Source organism: Talpa occidentalis, unplaced genomic scaffold (genome assembly GCF_014898055.3).
Source record: "Talpa occidentalis isolate TD23 unplaced genomic scaffold, MPIMG_talOcc4v2.1 talOcc4.3, whole genome shotgun sequence".
Classification (NCBI taxonomy): Eukaryota; Metazoa; Chordata; class Mammalia; order Eulipotyphla; family Talpidae; genus Talpa; species Talpa occidentalis.
In genome coordinates this window covers 145,598,422-145,625,871 of record NW_023603184.1, presented here as the reverse complement: position 1 = coordinate 145,625,871, position 27,450 = coordinate 145,598,422, and the positions used below count along the sequence as shown (strand labels likewise).

Below are 27,450 nucleotides of genomic sequence, written 5' to 3'. Positions count from 1 at the left end.
GAATCTGGATGAAATCACGTGCAGAGGGGCTGCAGATCATTAGGTGACATTGTGTGAAAAAAAAAAGGCATCTGAACATCTGGCAAGAATTTACATTTTAAGAGGTGAAAATGACAATTCTCTGAAGGCAGAATTTCTAGTCTTAATCTTCTGGAGCATGTAATTGCTTTACCACTAGTTTGCATAATAGTAGACTCGGGAGACTTGGTGAGATGGGGTCTCTTGCTGAAGAGCACATGTGCGATCATCTCCACAGAGAGGAGCAGACCCCACCTCATAGATGGGGGTGATTGAAATCCCGTCAGGTTGGTAATTAGTTCCCCTCTGACAAAATGCCATTTGGGTTCCTGCAAATCAGATTTGCCAGCTGCTTTATTTTCAGACCTCATTTTTAGCTTATCAGGCTAGGGATTTCTGAGGGGGGTTTAATATTAAATAATAAAACGTCAGTACTGAGTAATCACAGAAATGTTATCCTTCAGTGACAGGGCTAAGTGACAGGCCACATATACTCAAAAGACCCTGCCAACTGAGCTCTCCAGAAGACTGTTGGCAGTGAGGACTGAGGCTGTCTCTCCTGTGGGAAGTGGTGCCACAGAGTGTGGGACTCCCAGGGGATGGGGAGGGGGGGCTGCATTGACCCTGCAGGTAGTCTCTATGCAGTGGTGGCATCTGGAATGCCATGTGGACACAGACCAAATCAGGAAGGAGTTCCCGGGATGAAGGGATGTGATTTCCCTGGGTTCACTGGCGTTGGCTCCTGCCAGTACACCACCATCTAGCCTGGCTGGTTGGATGGAATTAGCACTGTCACTGCACAATGTGCCTTCAGAGGCTGTTCAAGGAATTCAAAGAATAAGACATTACTGAACTTTTGTATAGAAATACATTTATCAGTTTTTATTTTCATTAATGATCTTTCATGAGTCCTCATCTGTTGTCACAGCTTAGGCCTGGGACAAGTTGAGGATGTGTCTCTGCCGATTCCTCTCTGTCTTAGGGCATCTCAGGTCAGCCAGGCTATAAAAGAAAGGATATTTAGCCTTTTTCCAAATGAAATATCTTTTGAAGGCAATTATATTTCTAGGAATTTTGGATACTGTTGTTTTTTTTCCTACTTTTTACATATGTCTTACATGTGGGCTGCATTTCCGTTCTTCATGACCTGCACGACACAGTTGACATTGCTTCCTGCTGTTAAATTCAGATTTGGCAATATCAGAACTCTGATAGTGTCTGCTGGAAACAGAATCTAAGATAAGACTTAAGGGTCAAGAATTTAATAGCAGGTAAACAGTGGTAAAGAAAAAAAGTCCCCCTAGAAAGATATGAAGACATTCACTTCCCAAAGGAGTGTCTAATGATATTTAGATTCTCAGATAAGTATACTAGGTGACTTTCATTGTATGTTAACCAGAGAACTTTATCAGATTCAATAGGATGAAGACGCTCTTGTGTTTCACCTGCCCTTGGGTGTTTCTGATCTGCACATCACATTATTTTTGGAGAGTTGTCACTTGCATAGAATTGTCTTTGTCTCCACATCCTAATCCTAATCCTGATATTGTGGCCCTTTTAAGTTATATTCTACAGTCTATCTACCCTCACTATTAGGATTCCAAATAGAATCATGTCCACCTAGCTGAGTGATAGGAACTCTTGCTAACCTTCACTCTACCTAAGAAAAAACTAAGTCTCTTCATTGACATCATGATGACACTAAGAACTGAGAGGGAGAAGAGTGGAGCCTCTTGAACACTCACAGGTTGGCCTTGAGTTGTGAGCAGCTGGCCTGGTGCTCACAGCTGGGCCACAGTCTCTCCTGTGGGACTTAAGGCATGAGCAACTCACAGAACAATGACATCATCCATGGACACATAGGCCATGATGAAGTGAGACAAACAAGGCCATTTTGTAATTTTGTCCAAGTCCAGACTTGAACAAGGTCATCACAACAACTGACAAAATACAAAACAATCCATGCTCTCAAAAATAAATTTAGAGCCAGCTGCTTCTTCACCAATAATAGCTTTAGCCTGTGCTCCCTATAGATAAGCTTTGTTGAAATATCCAAGCATAGAATTACTCCGGCTTTGATTGAAATGCTCAGATATTGAGGGTTCCAATTGATTGAATTCACAATAGTGAAATCAGAATTTCCAGCATTCTCAGTTGGATATTGAAAGAATGTCTGCATAGAGCAATGGCGACTGGGGACTCTGGGATGAAGGTCTGGGTGAGGGTCTGGTGGAGAGGGAGGAAGTTCAGCAAACAGTAGACCCAGTTGACTGCAGGATAAGATGTACCAGATGTACCAGATGCAGTAAAGGGTGTTAAGGCCAAAAGTGCTCATTGGGGCAGATTACTAAGGAGTTTGAAAAATGAAGACGTGGAAACATTTTGCGGTGCTGCCAAATGTGAACTGATCTGTGTCTTAAAAAGTTTTTCTCCTAGAAGCAGGTGACTCCTAGAACGTTTGGGTGACCTTTGAAAAGTTTATTCTGATACAATTAGATATTATGGTCAAGAAGAGATAATAGGGCAGGAGAGCGGCCACGAAGCTCAGGCACATAGGGGTGAGGACTTGAACTGTGCTGGGTGGGGTGAGTGTCACAAATCTACTTGAGGTATGGAACCATTGGAGTGTGGTCATTACTTGACTGAAGGGAACAAGGTGAGGATGGAGTGAAAGGGGTCTCTAGGGCTTTGACTTGGGAGACTTAGAGAAATAGGAAAAGTATGCAAATGCAGCCCTTGAAATATTTGGGTCCAGCAGGCCCTCCAAGGGGGTGAACCACTAACCTGATTGTTACCTGAGCTAGACTTGGTTCATGAGCTGACACCGGTGGTCAGGCATGGGCTTCCAGTGCATGGCTGCCAGAGGATGGCAGTGAAAGTATTGAAAGGGAAAGAATTGGAGAGAGTGTTGGAGAATTCTTGCATTGAGGTGGGAGAGGCAGCCAGGAAGAGCTAGAGGAGGCATCTTGAATTGTGGGTCTTTGCAAGAGGACAGTGCTGGGAAGTAAAGGGAGTGGAGGGAGAGAGAGGCCACTGGCCAGGGCTTGACGAGCTGGGTCAGACTTGCCCAGCCTGCCCCACACTAAGGGGCCTGTCCTACGTCACCACTGCCATTCTTTCTCTCCATTGGGGGGGATTCCTATGTGCCTTCTTCAGGCTGGTGAGCCAGGGGGTTAATGTGCGGGATGAAGGACACTGGCAGTGAGGAAAGGGCACTTGCTGGTGCAGCATATGAGATCTTTATGAGCTTCCTGATGTTAAAAAAACCTGTTCAGATGGCTGCTTTTTAGCTTCGCTTTAAATGGCTGATCCATATGTATGAAAGTGTTAATGAACTGCCCTTTAATTAGATGGGATTTGTGCTCCACATCTGCTTGCACTGCTGGCTCCCAGCTTCCCCTGGAAATTCAGATCCTCCAGCAGTCACTGTTGGCTGAACTAGTGTTGAACTAGTGTTGATTTACCTGCCGGCAGCTGGGGCTAGCACAGTCCGTGAGGACAGCACAAGTCGGTTTACATCATCTTACCTGGAATGAATGTTGGAGAAGAAGCTGATAACTGCTTCCATGACCAACAGTGCATTGCTGGGGTCGGCTCTTTTTGAAGCATCACCAGCACATAATTTCAGGAAGTTCTCATCAAGCTCATGGGTTGATGGAGATTTATTTAAAACTATTTTGTAACTAAGCCTTTGAGTCTTATTTTGTCCTGTGGATGGGAATTATTATGATGCAATTGCTAACATCTTTTGACTTCTGAGAATGACTGGGAATCTTTTATTTAGGACTGAAATTCGTCGTGCCTGACCTCTCTTACTTGGAATGCTGGGGAGGGGTCTGGGCTTAGGGTTGAGTGGGACCCATTTTAAATCCCAACTTCCTCAGAAAATAGATTGGCCTCTGTTAGCCTCACCTCCTCATCTTTAAAGTGGGAATAAATACAAGGAAGGTCAGATTGCACTGGAGACCCCGGAAGCATGGTGGAATAATGCATGTATTCACGTACTTTGAAATCTATAAAACCTATAAAATGATGGGGTAGACATTCCATGTCTTGGGGAAGACTATTGAGAAAGGTGTTGAATGTTGGCCCAGAACAGAATCGAGGCAGAATTGTTTGAGAGGTGGAATCCATTTCCATGGCCATAGCGGGTATTCTGGAATAATGGCTATGGGTCCAGCTCCCAGCAGGATCCGGGGATTGCTTGGCTCTGTGGTGACAAGCTTGTACATGCCCAGAGCTGGGCTGGAAGGGTTCCTTGAGATCCCACAGTCCTTACAAGGTGGGCCGCCTACTTATTGCTATTTCCCACTCTCCATCTGTAGAGCTAGTTACAGATGAAGCTGGGATTTGAACCTAGGCTATTGGCACCTGGAGCCTCTGTTCCCTTAGAGCAAACATGAGTGGGGTCTGAGGATGATCTTGACTCACTAGTGGCAAGCAACTGACTGAAAAATGAAGACTTTAACTCGATTTTCTAGTGGTGGTTGTCTTAATAGCCACCTCAAGTGAACACATTAAATTGGGGTACATCAGGACGCTGGCTCAGGCAAGCAGTTCTCCAGCTTGGCTTTTCCCAGAAGAGTTTCCACGCATGAGATCTCCCCGCACTGAGACTCTGTGCCTGACACTTGGTAAATAATTTCCCCTACTTAGCCCCAGTGTACAGTATGCTTGTTTTTTTATTAAAAGAGAGGAAACTGAGGCATCGAGCATCTAAACAACAGTCAGTGGAAGGGAGAGAGCCCCAATTGAACCAAGATTTGCCTAACAGTAAGCCTGCTGACCTACGGACCATGTGCCGGAGTCTAGGTGTGGCCCCTGTGCTATGAGTCTGGGTGTGCATGTATGTGTGAGCCACTAACAAGAAGGAGCTTCTAGATTCCCTGTATCTCAGCACAGCTCCTGAGAGGGGTCTTTAAGTGGACCCCTCAAAGCCAGACCTGAAAACTGACATTGGTTGTGGATTTTGACCGATAGTTTCTTATGTCTGGAGCAGAGAAATCTCCCTGACCTCCAGGAAACAGCTGCGTGTGCACATGCAGGCTCTTGGGCTTTGCAGCCAGGGCTGAAGGCTACCTGGGACTCAAACTTATGATTCCATTTGAATCTGGAAGCACCCGATGAGCAAAACTGCTCTTGCTACTACTCAGCTGAGAAATGCAGGCACAGCCTCAGCCAGAGGCATCGCCCTTCATCTTGGGTATCTGGGCGTCTCACATCCTGGGTCTCCAGTGCAATCTGATCTCTTACTGCCTGGACCTCTCTCAAGCCCCGTGTTGACTATAGTACGCCGTGGGCTTTTCTGCCACAGTTTTTTTCCACCTGGCTCTGGTCATATCCTCAAAATGTTCTTTCCTCTTCATAGTTGACTTTGGGGCTTTCAGGGTGCTGCCTCGAGAGAGCACTTCCAGTATCTCTTTCCCACAAGCGCGGCTCAGTGCTGTGGTTTGTCCTCAGTGTTGATGATGGAAGTGTCCTTGAATTCCCGGTCTTGTGTCTCAGACATTTAAGAGGAATAGAATTTATAAGCAGCTATATTAATTTGTCGACAAATGTGGACGGTGGCAAACTCGAGTCTGTCCTTCTCAGTAGCAGAGAGAGAGCAGGGGTATTTAGACTAATTAAATACGGGAATAAAAATGGGGTGGGTGGCAGGACAGGCTCAGCGATTTTGATGTCGTCTTTGCAAAGATTCTGTTTCTGGCTATTCATGGCCATTTAGGCTGCTGCCATGTCACAGCTACTGTGAACAGTGCTAAATTAGACATTATAAAGCGGGCCTCCCCTGGTGGCGCAGGCGGTTGAGCGCCGTGCTGTGAAGCTATCTGCAACCTCTGCAGCACTGGTTCAATCCCGGCTGGTGAGGGTCCCACATGGCACAGCAGACCTCTCCTATCGCGCCCGCTGCTCCCCTCAGCAGTGTACTTCGTCAGTCTGCCTGTTCTGCTCCCCACTCTGTCTCTGGTGAATCCTGTACCCTCCACATCTGGCCTATACCCTGGTTCTTGTATAAATAAATAAATCTTTAAAAATAAATAAATAAATAAAAACATTATAGAGCATGCAGTTTTTTGTGTTGGTGGCTTCATGTTGTTTGGACAGATGCCCTAGAGTGGGATTGCTGGTCACACGGCATTTCCATCTTCAGTTTTACAATAAATCCAGATCACTTTCTGTAATGTTGCGCCAATTTCTGTTCCCACCAACAGTGTGAGGGGGTTCCTCTCTGTCTGCATTCTCCAGCACTTGTTGTTAGAGGTCATTTTAATATGTGCCATTAATATGCAGGAATGTAAAGTCATTGTGGTTTTAACCTGCATCTCTGTTGCTGGAAGCCATGATGCACGTTCTTCCATGCATCTGCTGATCTTCTGGATATCCTTCCAGGTGAACTGTCTGTTCATATCTTCCGCCCGTATATTAACTGGGCTGTGATTTTATTTATTAAAGTTAGGAATTGTCCTTGCTAATTAAACGTTTGTACCAGGTAATTACCACTGTATAACAACCACTGCAAAACTTTGTGGCTAATCCAACTGCTGTTTATAATTCTGTGGTTGGTGACTTAGGTGGGACTTGGCTGGGGTGTCTTTCTTCTTCTCCACGTGTTGTGGGGTGTGCTCACTTGTGCTTTTCTGGTCATCTAGTGAGTCAGCTGGGGTTTGTCTGGTTCTGGATGACCTCACTCAATTGTCAGGTTGGCATGCTGGGGGCAACTGGATTGCATGTCTGTCATCACCTAGCAGATGGTCTGAGCTTCTTCACAAGGAAGTCAGGTTCCAGAAACAGCAAGAGCAGCAGCCCAACACACAAGCAGCTCTAAAAGGTTTTTCTTCTGTTATGTTTGCTAATGTCTTGCTTGGCCAAGTGTGTGGACTTCATTTCTTGATGGAAAGAGCTGCAAAGAATTTGTGACCTTTTGTTTTTTTTTAACAATCGATCACAATCTTAAACCGAAATATGTGAAGAAACTGCATACACACACACACACACACACACACATACTCACACATATATATGTGTATACATATGAATGTATGTTTGTGCAGATTGCAGGAGGAGATGTAAAAAACAGAATCACCTTAGTCGTCCTCTGTCACTTCAGAAAATGCGCTGAGGCCCCACTGAAGTTGCCCACTCGGGTGATAAGGAATGTCCAGGAGACGACTTCTTTTCTCCTTCATGATGTCTTCACAGTTCCGTGCAGCTTGAGCCTTATCTCTGCCTTGCTTCAAGGAGGTTTCATTTTCTAGTTTAAATTATTAATGTATCTATTCTACTAGTATCCTAAGTCACCTTTCCACTGCTTCATGATAACTTAAATGAATAAATGCATATTTTTAGGGATCCTTAATATTTGTTCAGTAGAGGAAATTGGAACAAAGTTCAGGATTTACTCAAATAATTGAGTTCTGAGTCCAGTTGGTTTGCATTTTGAATTCTTCTTTGTAATACAGCCACCTTGAGGTATGCCTCTCTGGCAGCTGATTTTCTCCTGGATGTTCTCTAGTTGAAGTCATGACACAGAAATCGTCATATACTGCACGGCATGGTCATACACTGAATGCCATCGTCCTGAGGTGTGGCGGCCGAGTGGGAAGTGCGTGTTTCTAAAATGTTTCTGCACAACTGTGAGAAATTCCCATGGCATTCAATGTCTTAAGGATGCAGCATCTGCACTTGAGATTGGCAGGGACCAGTGAGGGGAAGGGTAGGGGGCTGTCCCTTTGTGCCCAGGGATAGGAGAGAGGAAGTCAGTTTAGCTGGGGGAGGACATGTATGCCTGCCTCACAGATTCCATGTGTCAGAATTTTCAGGAATAACCCCAAATCACAGGGTTTTCTTTTCCATTACACAAAATACTTTGGCACCAAACTGTATGTCCATGAGGCCACCTCTGTTCATGACAAGTGGCACCGCTTCTCAGCTCACGGTTCCCTGTTTGGGTTTGGAAAAATGATTACAGACTGGTCTGCCATTTAAAAAATATTTTTGTAATGAAAGCTCTTTTTCTAACTTTACTGAGGTCTCCTTGACAAGCGCCGTTGTGTGGGTGAAGGTGTCCGGCGTGCTGACTGGATACACCAGGACACTAGTTAACGCCTCCCTGGTTACACTGCAGTGAGAACATTGAAGACTTACACTCTTCACGACTTGCAGCGCATAATCCCATGTTACTGGCTATAATCCGCATAACCACCATACCCCAAGCTCACAAGTGGAAGCTGTACCCTTTCCCCAGCCTCTCCCCATGTCCCCCACATCCAGCCCCAGGCGACCCCCATCTGGCTCTCCATTCTGCGCATTCCCTCGGCCACGTTCGGACATTATTCCTTGTAGTGAAAATGTTCTCAGAGGTCAGAGAAGCTGGATCACAGATGTGGGGGAAAAATTGTGCCTCCTGCCCCGAATTTAGACTTCTCGTGTGAGTAGGGGTAGATGACTCCCGTCACACGTGAGTGAGTCATCGTAGCTCTTTGGCACGTCTGTGTCCTTATGATTACCTCGTTGGCTTTCCCTTTCCAATTCCACACTGGCTGCCAGTACCAGACCCCGTTACCTTGCTTTCTTCCTGAAGTAAAACCTCAAGGGGCTTCAAAGCAGCAAGAAGCTGTTTGATTTATTCCATGTGGCTGGTGGGTCACGGCTGTGGGTCCCCCGGTGGGTCCAGTGTGCCGTGATGGTGCGTCTCCTGCCTGTGTGGTTCACGGCTGGTTTATGGATCGCCGAGGCCATGTCTTGTGTAGAAAAACCGCATGACTGTGCCATGCCTGGCCCTAGCTAGGTGGATGACTCCTACCGTGTTCTGGCATTTCTGAGAGTCGGGAATTGTGGGAGATGTTGCGCTTGGCATTTCTGTAGCTCAGAGGTTCTGAGGCATCAGAATCGCACGTAGGGTCTAGTAACTCACAGAGCTCTGTCTCTGTAGGTCTTGGGGCCACTAGGAACTTGCATTTCCAACAAGTTTCCAGGTGATACTGATGCTGCTGATATGGGGACCACACTGAGAAATACAGGTCTGTGATGAACACAGACACAAGCACTTTTGAGGGCAAACGCCTCGAAAAAAGCCACATTAGTAACAGAGTAAGTGTCAATTCAAATGTAACCAATGGTTTGTGAAATAAATGAAAAAGAAGTAAATATTAAAAAAAAATTCTGCTGTTCAAGCTTTCCGAACCCCTCTTTGTTAATAACATCTACCTGCTTGTAACTAGTTATCTAGGTTTTATTTTCTCTGCCAAGTGCTTGATCTTAGACACTCGTCCTGTGCCTGTGACCAAGATGGTGTCCATTTGGTACACGCCGCACCCAAAGGTCCCTGTTACATAACAGCTTAAGTCCACCTTTTCTGTTCAAATGCCCTATCCCTCTCTCCACTTCAACCATAAATGTGCTAGAAAATCAATTGAGACTATGGGATTGTTATTTTTTAAGAGATCTATTTTATTTATTTATGCCTACAAGAACTGGGGTGTAGGCCAGAGGTGCGGGAGTGAGAGGTTTCACCAGGCAGATCCACTGAAATACACTGCTGAGGGGAGCAGCGGGGGAACAGGAGAGGTCTGGTGCGCCATGTGGATCAGCTCCCTGGCTGGGGATTGAATTTATGCTGCAGTCACTGCGGATAGCTTCCCAGTGCTGAGACATAACTCCTTGCGCCACCAGGGAGGCCTGAGATTATGCGATTATTTCATTAATACATTTTACTTATTATTTATAAGTAAACACACCTATACAGGACTCAATCTTGAATCTTGGTGCTTTAATCACAGTGTTACGAGCATTTACAACTTTAAAAATAAATTTTAGAGACTGTCAGTCAGGAAAATAGACCCCTTCATTATAGGCAATTTTAACAGTAACTGCTATATGTTTTGAGGACACATTGGTGAATTTGGGGGTGAACTGAAAAGAAATATGTGCATGTTGGTCTTTATCACTGTAGGACATTTCTCCTTTTAGGAGTTTGCATCCTTGTGTCCCGTGCGTTTCCTGTGATGACACACAGCACATCTTCACATCGCTCCTCTGTGGCCAACCCCCGAGCAACATTCTTTTTCTTCTTCTTTGAGCTGGTGCACATCCTGGGTACAACCCACCCTCTAGTGGCCAAAAGCACCGTGAAAACAAAAAAAGCCTGAGACAAGGCTAAGCAATTATGGAGACACTGATTTTTTTTCACATGCCTAGTTTGTGACCTGGTTCTAAAGGCAAATCCAACACAAGACTTGTAGCAACGTTTTCATCAACATAAGTTAGAAAAATTCCCCAAGGGTGGATAAATTTAAGGCCAAAGCACCATTTAGTACCGGTGCCAAGTCACTGTCGAGCTCTCTTGCTGTCTGACGCCTCCTGCCATAGTCACCCTTCCCCTGTGCTCCACCATGCCTGCCCTCCTTGTTCTTAGCCGGGTTGGCTGTTTTTGTTTTGTTTTGGCTTATTTTTTTTGTAAGAACCATCCAAATTATTTATAGCTGATCAGCTATTTAACAGTTATTTCTTTCAGCTATGAATTAATTATGATTTAGACTTTATTAATACATTGAGACATCTCGGAATTTTTACCCTCTCTGCGTATCAAAAGGACAAGTCTCCTTTGAAAAAGAGTTGTCTTAGTGGCGACGCAATTTAGGATGACGACTGATGCCAGTATTTTATTTTATTTTATTATTTTTTTTAATTTTTATAGAGGCATGTTTTTATTTATTTATTTGTTTGTTTGTTTTGTTTATACAAGCACTGGGTACAGTCAGAAGCGCGGGAGGGTGAGAGAATTCACCAGAGCCAGAGCGGGGAGCAGAGCAGGCAGAAGGACCGAAGGACACTGCTGAGGGGAGCAGCGGGCGGCAGGAGAGGTCTGCGCGCCATGTGGGACCCTCCTCCAGTGGCCGGGGAGCAGCCGGGGATTGAACCGGCGCCGCAGAGGCTGTGGGCAGCTTCGCCACCCAGAACTCAACCGCTGCGCCACCGGGGAGGCCCGATGCCAGTATTTTAAGCCTCTTCTTTTACGAAGACTACATTCTTCTATTTTCTAAACACAGTACGAAGCGCCTCATTTTTGTTCCTTCCTCCTAGAAAATAATCCCTAACAAAGTCAGACTTTTTCTAAGAGCACCGCCGTTCAGGTGCCTGCCCCTACTTTCCCTGGGCACGGAGCCTGCCCCGCCTTGGGGTAGTCAGTGCCCCGAGGAGTTGTGACACCCCAAGTAAGAAGCATCGTGCTATCACCTCCATTGTGCAAAACTGGAAAAGTAGAACATGTGTATGAAAAATAAAATAAAATTCCTTTCTTTCACAATGCCCCACGAAAACCACATTAAGTTTGGAATCTTCCTTCCCAAGCATTTTTTATTAATACTTGTGCAGGGCAGACGTTTGTGAAGCAGAGAACCCTTGCTGGCTCTCGGTGGGCAAAGGTTATTGTGCCCTCTGATTCCACGCTCCCAGCCAATCAGTTCCCCCCTCTGGTGGAGCACCTTCTCCACTCACCAGCCGGGGGCTAAGGAAGTGAGGTCGGACAGTGGCTAAAGAGGAGACACAGCAGACGTTGAGCAGTGAGTCAGTTTTACTGTCAAGCAGGAAACAGGATCCTGCACAGAGGTTAGGGCAGGACGTGAAGTCAGCGCAAGGGCCAGGTCAGTAAACTGAGCTAAACACTTTTCCATATTAGAAAAATCCAGGTATTTGAGCATCCGACGGGTGAAGTCTGGGCTCTGCACTGAGGCTGGGGGCAGGTGGGGGTTGGTGTGGGGGGATCGGAGCTGGGGAAAATGTGCTTTTATGGTGAATGGTCTTCGCTGCCCACCGGCAGGAAAGACTCTGGATGGTAGTGTCCTCGGGGTTCCCGGCTCGGTGCCGTCGCACACGCGCGAGGCAGGCAGCCCTGTCAGAACCTGCACCAGGCCACGCTGAGGGACACACATGACAGCACTAGGTGCTCATCACAGGCCAGTGCCTGGGCTGCTGCTTTCCTGGTCTCTGCTTCTGTAAAGCCAAGCGCATGTCCTCTGGAGGGTGGGGCAGGAGCGGCTCTTCTAGAAGTGCCCTTGTCAGCACAGTACCCCGGAGATGGGACATGTCACTCATGGCGTTGAGCCAGTGGTAAGCGTGGATGGTCCAGAGCTCCCGCCATCAACTCTCTCAACTCTGGAGGTTGTCACACAGAGTTTAGGGAAACAAAACCAGTGATCCCACACATTTTATTTGAATAAGGGGTAACTTAAGGAGCAAGAATCTTACACTATCCCTTCATCTCTCAAACTTTCTAGTCACCGCCCCCACCCCGCCATCTTGGTGACCCTTCAAGATCAGCATCCAAGGTCTTCATGCTGGTGGTGAGGGACCCACTCTCTGACCATGTTGTTCCATGATGTCCTGGAGCAGTTTCTCTTTCTCCAGTCTTGGTGGGTGTTTCTTATTCCGTGTTTTTCCATCTCCATCTTGACACCTGATGGCATCTGCTCCCTCTTCCTCTCTCTTCTTCCCTCATGCTTCCCTCCCTTCCTCACTAGTCTCTCCCTCTCTGCTTTTTTCCTCTGCTTTCCTGCTGTCTTTTGTCTTCTAACCAAGACTGTCCTTTTAAAACCATGCCTGAAGGCATCCCGTCAGTCAGGAGTCCACGGCAGGGCTTCACTGTGGCCACTGTTCATTAAAATCAATGTCGATCTTTTCTTCTAATTGCTTCTGCTTTCCTGGGAGCAACTGTCCATTCCCTTTGTTCTGTTGAGATCTACTTCCAGAAAGAGGTTCCCTATTCCCTTTCATCCCACCCCACCCCACCCCCTTCCTATTAATGCGATTATGTTGTATTTGAGAGTGCTTGGTCCACAGAGGAGACCTCAATAAATGCCAGTCCACCGCCCACCCCCATTCCTTCAGGAAGGAATGACAGCCTCTGTGGGTCAGACAAGCCAGGGACCAGGACTCACTGCACCCTTCCAGATCCCATTCATTACCTAGTAACTTTTCCTTGGCTTGTGGCATATTCTCTAGCTGGCATCTCCACTACCTTCTACGTAGCCGCCTTTCCCCTGGGACTCTTGCAACAGTCGCTGAACTGATACCTGTAGGCCTTGCCCCACCCTCCAAAGCAGCTGGCTCACGTGATGGAACTGAGAGGCACGTCTGACTTGGTCGCCTCTCCCCTCCAGATGGGCATCACTGGGCCTGGCACCTGCCTGCCTCTTATTTGCTCTTGGTCCTTTGCTCTGCAGAAACCCTGCCCTGTCCATCTCCTTAATACGGGGCTTCTCTGCACACACTGTTTACCTACCTTAGATTTTCTCACCCTCTTCTCACCTCCTGATACTTCCATGCCCCTCTCTCAGCTCGCTGTCCCTTCCTTCTGTCTCTGGAAGCGTAGCCTCCTCCTCCTGGCACCCCAGACCCCTCCATGCACCCAGTGCTGATTTTATATTTATTTTGGATGGTTATTTGGTGTCTTCCTTGCTTCAGAGTCCTCAGCAGAGATAAGCACCCCCCATTTCTAAAACACCCTCTCAAGGCTGGTACGGTCCCATCAAGAGCCATGATTTTGAGGGTCTCCAGCCACCTTCTAGTCTTGTAATCTAGTCGGTCATGCTCTCGGAGGACTTGGCCCTGTTCACCAGCCCCCCAGCCCTCCGTTCCTCTCCAGGCTTCTATGCTGCCTTCACCATGGACATTCCTCCTGTCCTCCCGCCCCCAATGTCCTGATCAGACAGACATCTTGTTCTCTGCTTGTCGCTCCCACCTCGGGCCCTTCCTTTCTCCTTAACATGTTCTTTGATAAAAACTTTAATGCCCCCTCGAGGAACTAATCACTAAAGTGTGATTTCTATGCTGTTCAAGCCACCAGGTGCGTCCCAAATCAAGCATATACCAGATCCACCAGGGAACACCTGCTGGTCCCTTGGTCAGACTTGCTTGTGCTCAAGCGTCTTCTGCTCGCCCAGCCTGCGTGTGGCAGCCACCTGCACTTGCTCACACCTGCTGCCAGTCGGGGCTGTGCTCTGTCCTTTCTGAGGGAGGGATTGGAGCAGAATGCTCAGAAGCAAGGCTTGCAGGGACAGGAGGGGTTGTGATGAAGATCAGTGCCTTGAAAGGGACCACTCTGACCCTTCTTGTGTTTTATTTCATTTAAAAAAAATTTCTTTGGACTAGCCTAATTTTTCTAGCCCCTGGGCACACTGCCTTGAGCTAATTTGTTTGCCCAAATTAATTACCAGCAGGAGGTGGTAGTCTCTTTCTCACAGAAGCCTTCTCTTTTGTAAGGAATGTCTTTTTGCTCCAACAGTCCGATTTAGGTTCTTTGGCACCAAGTGTAAAGGGTGCCTTGACATTTCCATGAAGACATTTAAATGTTACTGTCTCTGAAGAAACAGTTTTAGAATATGAAACCTTTATCTTTTTTTCCCCCCAAGGAAGAAAAACCTCACCAGCTTAATTATCTCTGTAAAATAACTTCCTTATTTGCTTTTCTTGTTGCTAGAGGAAAAAGATAATGATACAGTTTTCAACAATGAAAACAGTCCTGAGAGATTTCATGAAAGTTGTATTTGATTTTGTCTGTGTAAATAACACCTCAATTCAGGGGTCAAAGATGTTCGTAGGGTTGTGTTTTATCCTTTCAAGTTGGTTTTTAAAAGATCTGCTGGAGAGCATATGCAAAGGAAAATTACTCCTTATTGCTTCACACTGAGAAGAAACCAACAGATACTTACCCCCTCTTATGGAGATCTATGTTTTTGAATTTTGATAAAAATCACATGGCATGAAATCTATTCTGTTAGCAAATGAAGAGTACAGTATTGTTAACTATATATGCACCGTCACAGCCAGATCTCCCTAGACCATTACTAGCCTGTTGTATACCTTCATTCAACACCACCTCCAAGAGATCCATTCAATAGCACCTCCTTCACCCACTTCCCCCAGCCCCAGGCAGCCACCATTCTCCTCTGCCTCAATGCCTTTGTCTAGTTGAGATACCTCATGTAAGTGGGATCATAAAGCATTTGTCCTTCTGTGACTGACTTATTTCACTTGGTCTATGGCCTCAAGGTTCACCTATGACAAGATTTCTTTCTTTTTTAAGACTGAATAAATACCCAGTAGAGGGAATGTAGATTATATGGTAGTTCTGTTTTTTGAGGAATCTCTACACTGTTTTCCATAGCAGTTGCACCATGTTACCATCCCACCTACAGCGCACAAGTGTTCCTAATTCTCTACATCTTTGCCAACAGTTGTTATTTTCTGTGTTGTTGTGTATATATATATTTTGATAAATGGCCCTCCTGCTAGATATGACTTGGTATCTCCTTGTGGTTTTGCACTGCATTTCCCTAATGATTAATGACGTTGAACATCTTTTTGTATACCTGTTATCCACATCTATTATCTGACCCATTCATAAAAGATCAGTTCCAAATGGATGAAAGACTTAATGTTGAAACTGAAACTATAAAAATGCCAGAAGAAAACATAGGGGAGAAGCTTCATAACATTGGTCTCATCAGTGCTTTCCTGAATATGATATCCAAACCATAGGCAACAAAAGCAAAAACCAACCACTGGGATTCTATCAGACTAAAAGGCTACTCTGCCTCAGAGAAAGGAAGCAGTGGTGTGAAAGGCAGCCTGTGGAATGGGAGAAACTCTCCAAAGTTTTTGTAAAAAGAAAGATTTCTGTTGAATCTATACCTGTAGGTAGAAAGCTTGTTCTATAAGGGGCCAGAGAGTAAAAATGTGGGGCTTTGCAAGTCAGATGACCTTTGCAAGCACCATAGCAACCTCTTCATCAGGCCGTGGGGTGGGAAAGCAGCCATGGACTCCACATAAGGAATGGGTGTGGCTGTGTCTCAGTACATCTTTATTTGCAAACAGAGTGTTGCATTTGGCCTATGGCAGTAGTTGGCTGATCCCTGGTCCCGAGTGGGTTTTTTCCATCTGGCTCAGTTAATTTATCTACTGCATAGATTTTTGTTGGTGGGAACCATCCTGTGCATCATGGGATACTTAACTCTGTCCTTATACCAGATGCAGTAGCAACCCTGCCCCTTCACTCTCCCTGTGATAGCCGAAAATGTGTCTAATGTTACCATCTAGTTTCTGGAGGTCAACATTGCTGTCGATGAGAACCTCTGAATTAGATGATTGAAATAATCTGATGAAGAATAATCAGCAATGTTTCCCTAGTGCTACAAAAATGTATAAGATGGAAGAATTGAAGACCATGGTAAAACCATGGAAAAAACAAAAAACAACAAAAAAGGAAAAACCATTTGTAGCTTGAGGTTTTTGCCAAGGGGCCATTATCATGGTCTCCACTTGGGAAGTAATTCAAAACAAACTGAAATGGCAACTGAGTTGAAAATGCTGCAAACATGAGCTTAGCCTATTTTTGTGATTGGCATAAGAAAAAGCAGCTCTGCACATGAACACGTCCTAGCTGGACTGTCTGAGTTTGAGGGTTGGCTGTGTGCTGGAAAGATGGAAAAAAAGCTAGTAGTTGTAGTTTCCACTGAGGCAAGGGTTTGTTTTTTCTGCTTATCTGAGTTCTAGAACCAACACAGGCAGGGTGATTTGTGAAAGCGCTCACATGTTCCTCATTGTTTGGATGGGGCCAGGCAAACATGGCCCGATTCACTGCGCATTGGCAGTAACATCTGTTTTGAAAGTTAAAAACAGGATGACATTCATGAGTGAATCTCAAGGAGTGCTGTCTTCTTGTCCTTTAGAATCAACACCTGTTTTGCAAACAGGAGAATGTCTCTATCCTCATGGCTGTTGCTGTGTATGTAACCGTTACAAATTTTATTTTATTTATTTATTTATTTAATTATTTTTAAAGATTTATTTATTTATTTATTTATACAAGCACTGGGTACAGTCAGAAGCGTGGGAGGGTGAGAGAATTCACCAGAGCCAGAGCGGGGAGCAGAGCAAGCAGAGTGACGAAACACACTGCTGAGGGGAGCAGCGGGCAGCAGGAGAGGTCTGCGTGCCATGTGGGACCCTCCTCTGGTGGCCGGGGAGCAGCCGGGGATCGAACCGGCGCTGCAGAGGCTGCAAGCAGCTTTGCAACCCAGCGCTCAACTGCTGCACCACAGGGGAGGCCCACAAATTTTAAATAAAATCTAAAATTTTATAATTTAGATAGCCCTCATTTTAAATAAACACAAAAATACCCCACATTTTATCAGAAATGCCAGTTTAACCTTTTTAGCTGAGTTGCTTTCCTTGACTTGAAGAACAAAGAAGATACAGTTCTACAGCTTTTTTCCTTTAATAAAATTCTCTTTGTTTCGCTATGTTTTTCCAATTGATTGGAGGAAGCATGTGGTTCACATATCTGGGAGGAGCTATTCGTCCTGGACCGGAGGTCCTTCCCTGTCACTGTTGCCTGTGGCTGCATGGACAAGGTGTCCGGGCGTCCAGGTCATCAGTACATTGTTGGCCATGATGTATTAATAAGACCTCTGGTGGATGACCAGGATCTTGGACAAGAGTGATCAGAACACACGCATCATAATTCCCCTGGAAAACAACATTTCAGCTGGATACCAAGACCATCTCCTCTTTCCTATGAATCCTCACCCACTGTCCTTGTGGGTGGGGCCAGTGTGGGTTTCAAGGGAATGCCTTTGACGCCTTGTCTTTCATTCTGTCCATCAGGTTACCACGGCCTCTACTGTGAGGAGGAATACAACGAGTGCCTCTCAGCCCCCTGCCTGAATGCAGCCACCTGCAGGGACCTCATTAATGGCTATGAGTGTGTGTGCTTGCCAGAGTACAAAGGTGAGCGGTCACCTGGTCTACCTGGGCCAGCGTGGCTCTGGCCGACTGCATGGACTTCTCAATGTAAATGTATAAACCTCTAATGGGAACATGACGTTGTTTAGAATGGATATCAGATATGGGAAATGGGATGATTTATGGGACAAGGGGACCAATTTGCAAATCTCAGGTTTCGTCTTGGTAAACTGAACAAATATCTCTTCTGCCTTTTCCCTCTTATATCCTCACTCTTTCACTGTTGAATGTATAAAAAGCTGGTGATGAAAAGGAGCATGAAGTGGACTGTCAGACATATCAGAGGACTTGGCTGGGACACTGTGGGAGAGGGATTCGAGCTGTTCTGTGAGAGAGGATGCTGGGATTTTTGGTGAGATAGCGGGGAATCTCATGGGTTGGCAAATAAATCAATTCTCATTGAATGAGTTAGGTGGGAGGGGAATATTAGTTCATTGGAGTGGACATATGTCAAGTAACTCTGGAAAAAACAGACACCAAGTGAGTATTTATAATGCAGGAACTCAGGTCTTAGCCCTTATGTGCATTAACTTATAAAACCCTGACAATGACTTAGGGAGGGGTCACATCATCCCTCAGGAACCCACCAGCGTGGTCTCTAAGGTCCTCTCACCTGCCTTCCTGAGGGACTAGAGCCACCATTTGTGAATGGGAAGCTCCATTGGAGCCCCCGATGGTGCTCCCCAGGACAGCATGTCCATCAGCCCCTGTGCACGGTTCTCTAAGCCACAACTTCAGGACTGGGGTTAGATTTTTTTTATTCTTTTGTGGACTCTCTTCATAGTTTCTCACTTACCCTCTTGCTCCCACCTGCCTCCCTTGCTACGATCCATCTGCCTGCTGACCCTGCCTGGTAGCCACTGTGGCTTCCCTGTGTGTGGACCCACCTTTATGGAGTGGTTCTTTGGTGAACCTCTGGAGTTTGTAGGCCCGATGGATGAACGGGGGCAAGGCCCTAGATGGAAGGGCCGAGACTGGGCCCGATCTGTGTTATGTCCAGCAGACTGGCTGCTCTTTTCAGCCAGAGGCCCAGTTAGAACCAGACTCCACTCACCTTCACAAAGGCAGATGCTGACTTTCTCCACATGAATTTTAGTCTCGGACTAGCAGAACTTTGGGAAGTGTTGTAAATGAGAGGGAAGGAGCAATGAATCAGGAGACCAGGGGTTTAATCTTAATTGTGCCACAGATGGGCTGTTGGGCCTGGGTAGACCTGTTGTACGGACTTCAGACTTTCCTTTATCTGTGTGAAGGAAGGCTGCTTGCAGAGGTTTCAAGAATCTTTCTTGGCAGGATTAGTCATAAATTTGGTTCAAGAATTAAAAATTCCAAAAATCTTTAGTTCATGATAGAATTTTATGAAGAATGTTGTAGCTTGATAAGTGACAAAATCATTAACTGGGTGTCTTCTGAATATGCTCCTGGCTTTCTGTTTCTGAGACAGGGCTATTGAGAGCATGACTAAGAAATGAAAATCACAATTGCATATTTGAGACTCACTCCTGTCACCACACACTCAAAGATTGGGATCTTAGCCTTCTTTGTGCTGTCTTCTTTTTTCTCACTGACTGTTCCTATATTTTCCTGCTTCCTCCAAGCTCCTATGAATTTTGGCACTCTTAGAAGGTACTGACTTCACCTCCATTTTATGGAATAAAAGAGAGTTTGTCATTTGTAAGTATTTTCAAATTAACTAATGTTCTGTCTCCTACAGCAGTGGTTTCTCAAATGCGAGTCTGTATCTGAATCTGCTGGGGGGTTTGCTAAAACTTAGCTGGGCTCCACCCACTGATTCAGTGCATCTAGGGTGGGGCCCAAGATTTGAATTTCTGGTAAGTTCCCAGGTGGTGCTGATGTGCTGGTCCTTGCTCCGCCCTTTGAATACCCTGCCCTGCACACCTGTCTGAGCCACAGCTACTAAGACAGTCTTTTCTGTTTGCTGACTGTGTGTGCCTCTTCATGCCTGAGGTTAAGCCTTCCTTATTTGCTCTAGATTCTACCACTTCTCTGTTTCTGGAAACTTCCTCCACCAGTTGCTCACTCTCTGCTGGGGACCACTGAAGAAGGTGGATCCCTGAGGGAATCTCAGACACGAGGGAGGATTTGGGGTTTTAGAACAGAGGGTGGGTGCAGGATTCTTTGCATACAACAGGATTAGTCATCCCAGAATGAGGACTCAGCCACCAGCTTTGCACAAGGACTCTCTTCAGTGGAGAGGAAGTGCATGCTGTCTGTGTGACCCCATGAGGCAGAGGGCGCTGATGACCTCAGGGATACTCAGCTGTCCTTGAAGAGAATCACCTGTGGACTCAGCTCGTCCCTCCTGCCTGTGTGGCCGGTGGAGAGAGGACTCTCCTGCTCACGCCGACAGGGCCCCAGAATCCCTATGGACAGCACCCCAGCTGACCCGTCCAGCACCAGATGTCCCCTGATGCCGATCTCCAGTCTGGCCAGTGTGTGCATCCTGTATCAACAACTCAAAAAGAGGGAAAAAGTTAGGAAATAAAACCAAAACAGCAGCAATTACCAACAACTCTAGACTCTCAAGTAAGGAAGTTTTAAAAAAAGTGATGTGTCCTGCTCAAAACTGAATTTTTATCTGGGAAAGTCCAGCAAGTAATTTATGATAAAGGTAAAAATATAAGGAAACAGAGACCATGAGGAGAAAGTGTGATGTGTGGGGAAAAGATCCAAGAGCTCCCATTTCCGTGGGGACGCTGGATGCCACCAAGGAAGAAGGACACACGGAGTTAGGGGGTTAAACCAGACTTAACTCACTCTGCACGTCTGTGAGCTGAAGGCAGCTAGAATTTTCAAGTGAAATGGCCTTGCCAAGTGTCAGAGAGACTAATGAAGGAGATGAATGATTGGAGAATTTCTGGTAAAAATTTACAAATGCAAGGATAAAGAGAAATGCTTTTACAGAAACCTACAAAGGGAGTACAGTTGAGAGAGAGAGAGAATATGACTCAAGTAATGGCTTTGCTCCTCTCAATAAAAAAACAAATTATTGGTGGAACACTGTTCAGACTTTTCAATAAAAAGGGCTGGTAGTTAAAAGACAGTGCACATTTGAGGGAAAGATAAAGATATTTGGTCCATTTAGGAATGTTGAAAACACAGCATCATGTACCTTCTCTAAAAAAAAAAAAAATAGTTTAAAAAGTATCCTCATGAAATTGTAATTAAATGAGAACAAAGATAGCCAGATAGGACAACATGGAAAACAAGAGGGAGAGGGTTGAGACTTCTTGAAATGTCGGGGTAAACCTAAACGCATATGCCATGTGACTGTCACAGTGAAGAAAAATCCCTTGAGGGGAAAAAAAAAAGTCAGCGTGCCTGCTATACTCATTTTATTGCTGCACGGTGGATTGCTACAAAATAATGGATTAGGACAACACTTGTGTTATCTGACAATTTAGTTGATCCAGTCATGGCTTAATGAATTCTTTGCTCTGTTAATGTAAGGCTGAATCAAGGTGTTGGCTGGGCTGAGTAAGGAAGGAGCTGAGAGTTAAATAGGGAAGGATCAGCTTCTAAGCCCCCTAAGTTGTTTGTGGAGTTCGTACCCTATGGTTGTGGAATTCCTGACAGCTTCCTGAAATCAGAAATGGTGAGAGTCCCTCTGCTGTTTCAAGTTTATAACTTTAGCAGAGGCCTGGATCCTCTTAAAGATCTCACCTGGTTAGTTCTGGCTCACCTAGAATTAACTCAACTGATTAGGGACCTAAACTGCATCTTTAAAATCCCTTAACTTTCGCTCTATGCCACATCCCTTTCTCCTTATTCCCCACCTTTTCATCCCTCTTTCTTTTTCAGCCAAGTTTCCTTAGATTTGGTATAGGGAACGCCTCTGTTTCCTAAGTTTTTATTCTCTTCTTCACCCTCTGCAATTTGGATCTTGTCCCATACCATTCCATTAAAATGGGTTTCAGGAAAGCCTGTGGACCTAGTTGAAGCCTTCCACCAATCTCCTACAGCCTCTGACTCCCAGTAATGGCCCCTTCGCCATAGCGGTCACTGGATCCCTCTTGCTTTAGCTTCCTCAGCTCTGTTGCTTCTCCCCCACTTCACTCGAACCTTGTCCTCTGGGCTCCACAAACGCAGGTGGTGCCCAGGTGTTCCTTCTTGGCGCTCTCCTCTCTCTTCTCTGCCATCATCCAATCCTGTGACCAGACCCAGGTCTGACATCTTGATCCCCAAGTAGACAAACATTTTCTGAACTCCACCAGCATTTTCTCTGCATTTGCTCCGACCATTATGATCAGCCTGGCAATCGATTCTTTCTGGCTTCGGACTTCCCTCTCCCTTATGCTAGATCATAATCTGAAGGGTACGGACTTTTTTTTGTTTTTTTCTCTTTTAATTCTCTGCAGCTCTTGATATGGTGGCTTGCACAAAGGAAATGCTCATAGCTCTTTACTGGAATTGAAGCTGCTGCTTAACATACTAATTAAATCAAGGAACCAACTTGAACATTTTCCCAGTAAGTTTCCACTGTGAACCAGGAAATTGTTAGGAGTAAAATGCAAGGAGGGTCTCAGAGCAACCTCCCTTCAGACATACAGAATCACTGATGCTGCTCTCAAAACTAGTTCATCAGAGGGCTTTTGAGACGTTGGTGGGTGTTCATAACCTCATTTTGTCGAAAAATCAAGTGCCAGCCCCTATTGTGTTGATTTTTATTTCTAGCAGAAATTCTATGATCAGTGTGTCACCTGGGATTTTGGGGGTTGAACATTAGAAAGAAAATATTTCCATTTTTAGTTCTGAAGATACAGTAATAGTAAAAACATAGATATTTGAAATCGCTCATAGCTTTATAACAGAACCCAGCGGTGTGCCATCAGAATTGTTTGTATCCTTTTTAATGCCTGTGTCTTTACAGCTATAATTGAGAGTACTTACAGGGTTGTCTTGTCCCACTCACATTTAGCATTATGTTGCATTCGGTTCAGGTATTGCTGGGATGTCTTACTAGTTCTGCCTTCCATGGCTCGGTGGTGTTTCCAGGAGGGATTACTTATCCATTCCCTGCTATACCTAATGTGAAGTGATTATAAATAATTCTGGAATGAACATCTTTATTCATATCATTTTTTAAATTTCTGGAGTTTTGTTTCGCGGAGGGGGTGGGATGGTTAAAAGTGAAATCTTTGGGTTATGAGTCTGATCACCTTGTCCATAATTATTTATTTTTAAAGTCTATAGAAATTTATATCAAAAGGATTTACTTTGTGGGCTAGAATTATTTAAAAAAAAAAGCTTTCTTTGTGGGCTAGAATTATTTCGTCGGTGTAACCAGTGAATCAGAACTTAAGTGTTTTGTGCCCCTAACCCTTCTCAGACTATTATTTAACTGGAAGGGTAGCTGAGCCTGGCACACACAGGGAAGAGTGAGGTCCAGATGTCCGCTGTCATTTCTGAAATAGTTTGAACTCCGTGAGGGATGAGATACTGGAAAAGTTTACATGGAGGAAATAAATAGCTCTGAAAAAAAGTAAGATGATGTCTTAAAGCAAATACTAATTCAAAGAACACTTGTGGTTAATTTTTTTTACCTGGCTTAATTTTCCTGGAGCTAAAGTAATGATTTTTCAGTGCTCAGAATATTAGTTGTGACCACGTTGTGATGACAAGAGATTTATAGCGGGTGCAAGCCTCTTTGAATTTTGCTCATTTTTAATTCTAAAAGTAGCTTCTATAAAGAGCCATGTTGGAATGGAGAGCTTTTCAGAAACATTTCCTCTCTATCCCTTAATATGAAAAGTATGAATTTTTATTAGTTTTGACTGAATGACAGTTTATTTTTGCTTGAGACTAAACATAGGTTTCGTAATAGTGCGTGCCACGTCCTTTGCCAGTGGGTGATGCTTGTGCCGTTCCAGACTTAGTTTGAAGCACGGACCTGGTTTCCCCGGCAAAATAGGGTGTTTGTGAAGTGGATTTGGAACGGCTGCTCGCTCCTCTGGCGGCCTACCTGTGCGTCAGCCAAAGCGCCCTGGCCGGCGCCTCCTGCAGGACGGGCCTCTGGGGTGTTTCTGCTATTTCTTCCACTCACAACATGGCCCCTCAGATTGGGGGCATCAGACAGGAGCCCAGATAAGTGAGGGTCTCACACAGTGAACTGGGTGATGACGGCAGGCATCTCAGTGTGCTCTTTGCCCACCCTGGTGGAAGAACTTTCCCTCTGGGGAGAGTCGGCTCTCCCGAGAAAGGGCTTTGGAGCTGGGCATGGACAGCACTGCCAGGTGAAGACCAGCTTGGGGCAGAGGTGAAAACAGGTGTTCTTGTCAGAGGGCAAGGGATGCCCCCCCTCGGGTTGTGTTAGGGCCAGGTCCTGGGGGGCAAGGCAGGAGGGCAGGGCCCAGGGGCCTGAGGAGCAGGGAGTAGGGCTGTTGTTTTTTTAATAATTTCTTTTCTTGCATCGTTGCTCACTTTTGGACAGTGTTTGATGTCCCCCCCTCAGGTGGGGTCCCCAGTCCTCAGGTGGGGTATACAGTTCTCCCACCACTGTAGCCCCATGATCCATCACCACAGTCCCTCCTGCTCTTCCCTCGAGGGGCAGGTTTGGTGGAGGTTTCTTGGGCCCATCGGCCCAGCCCGTGAGGGCCTCTCCCAGCCTCCACCTTAAGGAGATGCACCGTGTTCCGCTCACATCAGCAAATGCAGCAATATCAGAAATACTCTGATGTGGGATGAGCGAGGCTCACCGTACGGGAATGTGAGTCGCCTGTTCTCTGGGGATGTCTGTGTCATGGTCGCGCGTACGTGAAGCTCAGCTTGGGTCCCGTCTTGCTGCCAGAACACTCTCAACGGTCACATGAAGCCGACAGTCTTATCTTTTGAAAAGAGAAAAATAACCAGGGGTAACATGATTGCCAAGAAAGAAAACAGCCCAAAGTTTGAAATGGCTTGTTATCTTGGGTGTTTTCATCAACTCTCACTGAAGACTTTGAAGGTTAAGATAGTCAAATATTTAGCCTAGAACTTGCTTTACAGCCAGATTTGAAAAAATGTGGTCATCAGTGCGTTAATGTGGTCATTCTGTTGCCATCCCCAGACGAGGCTGGCTCATGGATTACTAGGGACCCAGCAAAGGTTACCCAGCAATTGCTCTTCCCTGAGCGCTACTAGAAATTTTTCTAAGATTCTGGACATCTTTGAACTTCGGTTGTGCTTGTATTTTCCATTACAGGGGAAAATCTTTTTTCTCACCTGGTTCCCACTGATGGATGCCTTGGGGACTTGGAAATATGTGACTTCTTATTTGTTGGATTTGGAAGGTGTACACCCCCATCTAAAGAATTACCAGTTTTGTGTCAATCTTTAAATTAGTTTGAGCTTTCTATCCTGGGTTGTGAAGGAAGTCGAAAGTTGGGGAGACTCACTCACTGTCCCTGGCACCTGGCACTGTCCCTGGCCCATCCCACCAGGCAGGAAGGCGTGGCATGGGGTGGAGGTTCCAGGAAGAAGGGACATGTCTGAAAGGCACTTCAGAAAAATATCCTGCAAAACATGGCTCGTGGGTTGGGTGTGAGGGGCAGGGATTAAACCATCCCCTGGACACGCTTCACCGGGCCCAGGGAGGTCGTTAGGGTGGGCAGGGGTAGGTGTTTCTGTTTTCTCTTATCCTCCGTCTCGAGCCCACATCTTAAGACACTGGAAAGAAACAAGAGGAGAATCCCAGCAAGTCTAATTCCAGTGAGTAAATGATGAGTCACTGGGTGTGGCGGCCCTTTGCTCCACATGAGCTAAGCTGCGTAGCGAGAGCACGTCCAGTCCACGCCAGTCGTCGGCTTGGCTGGATGCTGCTCTTCCCGGGGCCTGCCGGGAAGGGATGAGTGTATCATCCTATACATTCTTGTCCAGACTATAATGATTTATCTTCCTCTCCAAAGGGCAGGGCCAGCGCTAGAGAGATGAGGCCGTTCATCTGTCTTGACTCTCCAGTGAAACAGCAGCAAAAATCTCAGCTTTGAAAGAGCAGCGGATTTTTACATTGTTTATGGAAATGTAAAATAATACACACTCAATGTAAAAAAATCCCGACAGAGTAATCCATTCCCCGCTCAGTCCCGTTTCATAGGCATTTGCACTCACAGACTTTTTAGTTTTACACCAATGGGAAACTGCTTTGCTCTAAAGGGTTGCTAAGGGCCTCATTTCGTTCAATGGGAGTCGCGCTGCACAATAGTATCTAAATTTCCATGGCGAGTCTGAGCTCACTCCCGGCAATGGAGTGGCTCAGATGTTGGTGGTTTCCAGTCCCAGCCACCCCCGTGACTGGGTTCTGTCCTCGGTGTCCTCGTCTGTAGAGTGGGGGACAAGGGGTGGCATGGCCGTGAGGATCCCGTGAGGCCTGGGGCACGGGCGAGGGCGTGGAGCAGAGCATGTGCCCAGGGCCTGTGAGTGGGGCCGGAGCCCAGGCCTGGAGTGCGAGGCCCTGGAGCCCCCTCAGGCAGGCCTCCTGGGGGCTGTCTTCAGTAGCGTCGGTGTTTTATGAAGACTGGCCGTTTTCTGTTTCTTGTAGAGATGACGTAGAAAACACTGTCGCTGATACTTTTTCTTTCTGGGTTTTAACCTTTCAGCTCCCAGCGTGGGGGTCTGAGGCCAGTGAGAGCTTGAGGGGGACCGAGTTTGTTGTTGTCTCCCAAGGCGTGTCTTTACAACAGCTCAAGTCAAGAGCAGGCATGGACACGTGCGTGTGCACACCACACACGCCGCTGGGGTCTGCCTCCAGCCTGCCCCAGGCGGGTCAAGCCTTGGCTTTCGGAGGCCCGGGGAGCCCGCAATGCCCCCTTCACTCCCTCCTCCCTCCCATTCCCCCCTCCCGTGGTCGGAACTTAGCAGACGACAATAATGTCTCCTTTAACAGCGCCCGTCAGAAGCAGGTGCATTTAGTGACAGCAGAAACTCCTTGAAGTCCTAGTTTCTGTCAAAGACTGAGTGATATAGGAAAATGATCACATTTACTTATTTCTTGAAAGTCTTATTTTTTTTTTTCTTGAGAAAACACTGGTTTCTAGTGCTGCATGTTTTAGGGACACGGGTTCCTCTTCAGATGCATGTGACCTCGCCACCCCCGAGTCCCTATCGTCCACCACAGCCCACGGGGGCCTCCCTGAGGGCACCCCCTCCCCTTGGCCTCACCTCTTCTGCATCTGTTCTCCGCAGGAGTCCACTGCGAATCCTACAAGGACCCCTGTGCCAACGTCAGCTGTCTGAATGGAGGCACCTGTGACAGCGAAGGCCTCAATGGCACGTGTGTCTGCGCTCCTGGCTTCACAGGCAAGTGACCTGCAACTGAGTTTTCAGGCTCACCGTGGCTGAAGTAGGGTTGCTGTGGGAAAGAGTCGGGAGGCATTTTGCTCGGCTGCAGCTCTCTTTTTGAACAATGCATTGTATTATGATTAACCGAGGTGCTTCTGAAATCAGCGTTTGGTGCAGAGACCTGCCAGTTTTCCTTGAAGCATGGAAGGCAGGAAGTTCCAGAACTGTCTACTATAGGAATTGCATTCAGCAATCACGTTGGTTTTTACTGGAAGATGTAAAAGTGACTGGGTTTCGGAAAGCAAAGGGAGGTGGTGGTGTGAGGGAGGGCGCACTCCAGGCTCAGGGCTGACG

The 27,450-nt window shown here is 46.2% G+C and overlaps 1 protein-coding gene across 1 annotated transcript in view; it reads left to right on the top strand.

The window, feature by feature from the left end:
• The window catches only part of DNER (delta/notch like EGF repeat containing), a 249,442-nt gene that overhangs the window by 198,712 nt on the left and 23,280 nt on the right, over positions 1-27,450 (top strand). Inside the window, exons 9-10 of the mRNA XM_054700131.1 lie at positions 17,683-17,805; positions 27,001-27,114. Coding sequence (XP_054556106.1) covers positions 17,683-17,805; positions 27,001-27,114 — 237 coding nt within the window. The remainder of the gene's footprint in view (positions 1-17,682; positions 17,806-27,000; positions 27,115-27,450) is intronic.